The sequence below is a fragment of the Loa loa genome, assembly GCF_000183805.2.
Source record: "Loa loa unplaced genomic scaffold supercont3.206, whole genome shotgun sequence".
Classification (NCBI taxonomy): Eukaryota; Metazoa; Nematoda; class Chromadorea; order Rhabditida; family Onchocercidae; genus Loa; species Loa loa.
In genome coordinates, this window is record NW_018108386.1 from 92,286 (window position 1) to 97,161 (window position 4,876).

At 25.2% G+C, this 4,876-nt stretch overlaps 1 protein-coding gene across 1 annotated transcript; it reads right to left on the bottom strand.

Moving 5' to 3' along the window:
• Positions 1 to 3,224: 3,224 nt before the first annotated feature.
• LOAG_12655 (hypothetical protein) lies at positions 3,225 to 4,281 on the bottom strand (the record flags this gene model as incomplete). Its single annotated transcript, XM_003148167.1, has 2 exons — positions 3,225 to 3,327; positions 4,040 to 4,281. 2 exons carry the CDS (start codon positions 4,279 to 4,281, stop codon positions 3,225 to 3,227), a joined length of 345 nt encoding a protein of 114 aa, XP_003148215.1.
• Between the last annotated feature and the right edge of the window lie 595 nt (positions 4,282 to 4,876).

Sequence of the window (4,876 nt, forward strand, 5' to 3'; positions counted from 1 at the left end):
AAATGAAAATGCTTGAATTTTACAAGTTATCAATTAAAAATTTTTAAAAATTTCAACAAACTTTTCTTCATCCTATTCCTTTTTCCTTTTTTTTTTAAATTTTCACAGAATCCTTTAAAAACGATATGCAGTTTCGCAATTTTGACTAATAAATTAAGTTGTTTTAATTAGTAGCTTTAATCTCTCTCTCTCTCTCTCTCCTTCTCTCTCTCTCTCTCTCACCATACATATATTGAATAGAATTAGAATTTGTTAAACGATAGGAAAAGAAATTCCACTTTATAAATAAGGAAATTTTGTTAGTAAAATTACAGTAAGATAAAAAAGAAAGAGATCAATAAATCGATTAATAATTAATAAGATTACTTATTATTTTTGAAAATCACACAAAAAAAAAAAGAGGAAAAACTCTCCTTTCTCCATTTGTATATCTTTTATTATTTTGGATTACATTAATTAATAATTAAAAAAATTTCTATTGTTAAATTAATAAAATAAACAACGAATATAATTATCAACTTATTTAAATTTAAAAAAAAAGAAAAAGAAACCTCTAATAGCAAAAAGAGGAAAAGAAATGAGAGAACAATAAAATAGATTAGGAATAAAAGGATGAATTCAAAATAAATGAAATGATTTTCATATATATATTTATACAAATATTTTAGATATAAATGAAAATGAAAATGAAAATAGGAAAAAGCAAAAAGAACAAGATGATTGAATGAGAATGAAAGGGATCAATGGAAAAAGGTCAACGTTCAAATAGGGATAATAGGTTGAAGAGATTGGCTATTAAATGGTATAGGTGAGAAACAAACAGAAAGAAAACAGAGTTATAAGTAGTAATAGGTTAAAAGTAGAAATATCTCTCTGTCTATCATTGGTATTTTCTACTTCTTGAATAATATATAATTGACAATGATGTAGGTTATTCCACTTATTCTATTTCCTTGTCATCAGCTGATGACAATAGATGCTATTACTCTAACCTTCTTCCTTTCTTTTCCTTTTTTTTTTTTCTGAACTTTACCGAATGACAAGCATATAAATATGTCACGCTCAACTACATCATGCTAAATTTACAATACAATGAAACTGGATAAGATAATGATGACGATAATGATGATGATACGACGATGATGATAATGATGATGATGATAATGATGATGATGATAATGATGGCGATGATGATGATGATGATGATGTTTACATGTATGATTTTTAAACGAAAAGAAATTAATGATTCTCTTTTGAACGGGATAACTTTGATATAAACATTTCTTGAAATAAAGTATTAAAAAAAAGAAAGCAAAATTTCAAAAATTAAAGCAGATTTCCTATTTTATTTTGTATTTCTTCGTTATTTCACCAAATTCATGCAATTCGGGAAATACAAGACAATTATTAAATGTATCAATTTAAATAGAAAATTTGTGACAAAAATTCACAGAAAATTTTAAATTCAAATAAATTGTTTCGGAAAAAAGGCACATGAGATAGTTCGTTTTCATTTGCAATATTTTTGAAATTATCGAAATTATTAAAATAATAATTGATCATTTGTTCCGATGTCGCTTTTTCATTTCAATTTAAAATTACATGATTCTATGAAAATTGAAAATTTCTATAATAATTAATCAGTACCTAATTGAAACCTAATCGAATACTGATCAATTCTGATTATTTTAACATAATATTAGAATCAAAATCCACCATAAAAACTCATTTCACTTGCCAAAATCTTTTTGCCAAACAAATATCACCAATAATACTATCATAATTACAGTTTTGATGTAATAAAGTTTAGATAAACAGTTGTGATGATGAGTACTTAATTATATCTATTTGATTTTCATACAGTAAATCATTCAACAACAATAACAGCAAACAACAGCAACAACAATAACAAACAACAACAATAACAAACAAACAAACAAACAACAACAACAAATAACAACAACAACAACAAACAATAACAGTAACAACAATGATAATATCATTTTGTAATCAAAATGGAGAAACAATTTAAATAAAAAAAAGAAAAAAATGATAAAAATACAGGAATCCACAAATACTTGATTTCGTATTTTCGTGAAATTTGATGAAGAATGTATTCAGAAATAGTGATTGTCATTATCATTTGATTGAAAGAAAAAGCATGAAATTGTAGAAATTTGGGGAAAAATACTTGAATATTCGATTAACTAAAATTAAATTGAAAATCTCTGATGACCATTATGTTTGACCATTTATTATAAAGTAAAAAAAAAAAAAAAAGATTTTAATTGCTTGTTCTTGAAAGAAATTTGTATGATGTTGGTTAACAAATGGCATCCGCTCAAATCAATTGCTACTAAAAATGAATGTTACGGTTGAATATTTTCCAATTTACTTGAAAGTTTTCGAGATTTAACGGGATTTTATGGGATTTTTGGGATTTTTCGGGATTGAAATATTTCCGACTGATAATATCGATGCATGAGATAAAATGTTTATATACAAGAGAAATTTTTTTTTTTTGGTATGCGAAGTTAGCTGAATTTTAATTCATTACTACCTTAGGCATTTTTGATGCCTAAAATGGGAAGATACTGTAGTAGGGAATAAAGAATAATACAATGTTTGTTAAAATTATTCTTGAAATTATTAAATTTATTAAAGATAGAAATTAAAAAAAAGTTTTCAATTATTATACATGCTTATTTGACCAGTTTGTATATGAATAAAGCAATAATAATTGCTTGCTTAATATCCCACTACATTTTGTCCATTTTAATTTATTTTGAAACTTAAATAGGAAAAAAAGAAAGGGAAAAGTAAGAGGGAAGGAAACAAATTATTATTTAATGATTTCTGATATTTTTGAAAAGCAAAAAATTTTTTTTTAATCTAATCTTTAATAAATTCTTAACAAATGACATTTATTAGAAGATGATAATTGACAGTATTAATTTATAAAAATAAAAAAATCATCCATAAATAGTGAAAAATAAAACAAAATAAATTTGGTATTTGCAAAAAAAAAAAAAAAGCTTTAAAACTAAATGGTATCATGAGATATTGATTACTACAATTATATTATAATTGTAGTAATTAATTTCATAAAATCTCATCCTTTCCTTTTTTTTCCCAAATTATAAATATATCTCATAAAGGTTAAGTTACAAATGACCTATACGACCCTATGCGAAAAACGTAATCACTTTGACCCCAATCAAATCTTACTCTCTTCCACCTTCATTACTTGTTACTTCCGTCAAATGCCACGGATTAATAAGACAAAAACAACATGGATTTAATGCGGCCTCTATGTCCCAAATAAGCCTACAAAATCTCATTGTAAATTTTCATAAGCTAAAAATGTTGCATGTTATTTCCTTCAATTTGCTCATTTTCTTATGTAATATTTATAGAAATTTTAATTGAAAGTTTAAATTTGAAATCTTCGATTTAGAAAAAATTTCAAAAAGAAAAATTTTTGTTTTTTAAATTTATGAAATTTTTAAATTAAATCAACGAAAATTTTACCTCTGTCGATTGCTTCGTATTTATTAAATTGTCTAATTTTAATTTGATTATTTGATCTAGAAATTAATTACTTGAAGTCGAGAAGCTTATATATACATACATACATATCCGCCCAATAACTACTATACAACTTTTCAAAACTTATTTGGTCAGAAACAAGAAAAACTAAGTTAAACAAAACAAAACAAACAAAAATAAAACACAAAAATCATTGATGATTTTTTTTCAAGTTGAAAAAATATAAATTTCATTAAAATTAAACAGCCTAAATCATTTTCATAAGAATTAAATAATTAAATTTAAATTATTTTTGAAATTTTAAAAAAGCCAAAATTTACATGAAACGAAAAAAAAAAGACTAAGCAAATAAGAAATAATATATCAAAAATTATTGATTAAATTTAATCCAAAAAAAAAAATTTTTTTTTTTTGAAATCCAATACATAATTTTTTTCCTAAATAATTATTTATAAAAATATTACTCTTATTTTCATTTATTAACTTATACCTTTTCCAAATTGTGAAATTCCCGGAAAATTTTCCGGTAAAAATGTCCCCAAACCTATATGATAAGGATAAAAATAAGTTAGGAAAAGTTGCGCAAGGACCAATTCCTCGACATCCTATTCGAATAGCAGCAATTTCCCGTCTCAATTGTGCCTGTCGGTTTGGGTGAACTGACGGCGGACAGTTCGTTGCAATTATTCGGTTTTTCGAAGGCGGTACCATAAGGCGGAGCTGTCCACCCATCCATTGATCTCTGTCACCTTTGTGTCACCATCCGTTTCTTCATCATTTCCTTTACTATCTCCAAATTTTTCCCTATCCTCAATCTCTCTTCATCCCATTCCTACATTTCTCTCATCACCATCATCCAAATATCACCACCTATCTTCAGCATCCTCGCGCATTATCAACACTACCTCATCAGGGGCGGCTAACTCTTTCATCTTTTTTTTTTTTTTCGAAATATTTAAACATATATACCGAAGTAAAATAAAGCTAAGCTTGAATTAGCTTAAAGTATCATCCTTCGAGATAAATCGATAATGAATGCTTGAACAAATAAATCTGAGCTACTATCTGAGATATCCCGTAATAACCGGGGAAATATGGCAAATGCAAGATTTTCTTATTTGAATTTTTAAAAATGCTCAAAAATGAAAATATAAGAGGAGATAAAATAAACAAGATTGATAAAACAAAAAGAAAAAGTATCAAATCCGGTCTAGCAAAAGAAATGATCCATAATTTCATCAATTTTTCTTTTTTTTTTTTTTAAGAATGAGTAATTTTTTTTTATTCGATAAATTTTTTATTAAAATTTTTATTAAATTTACAAAAT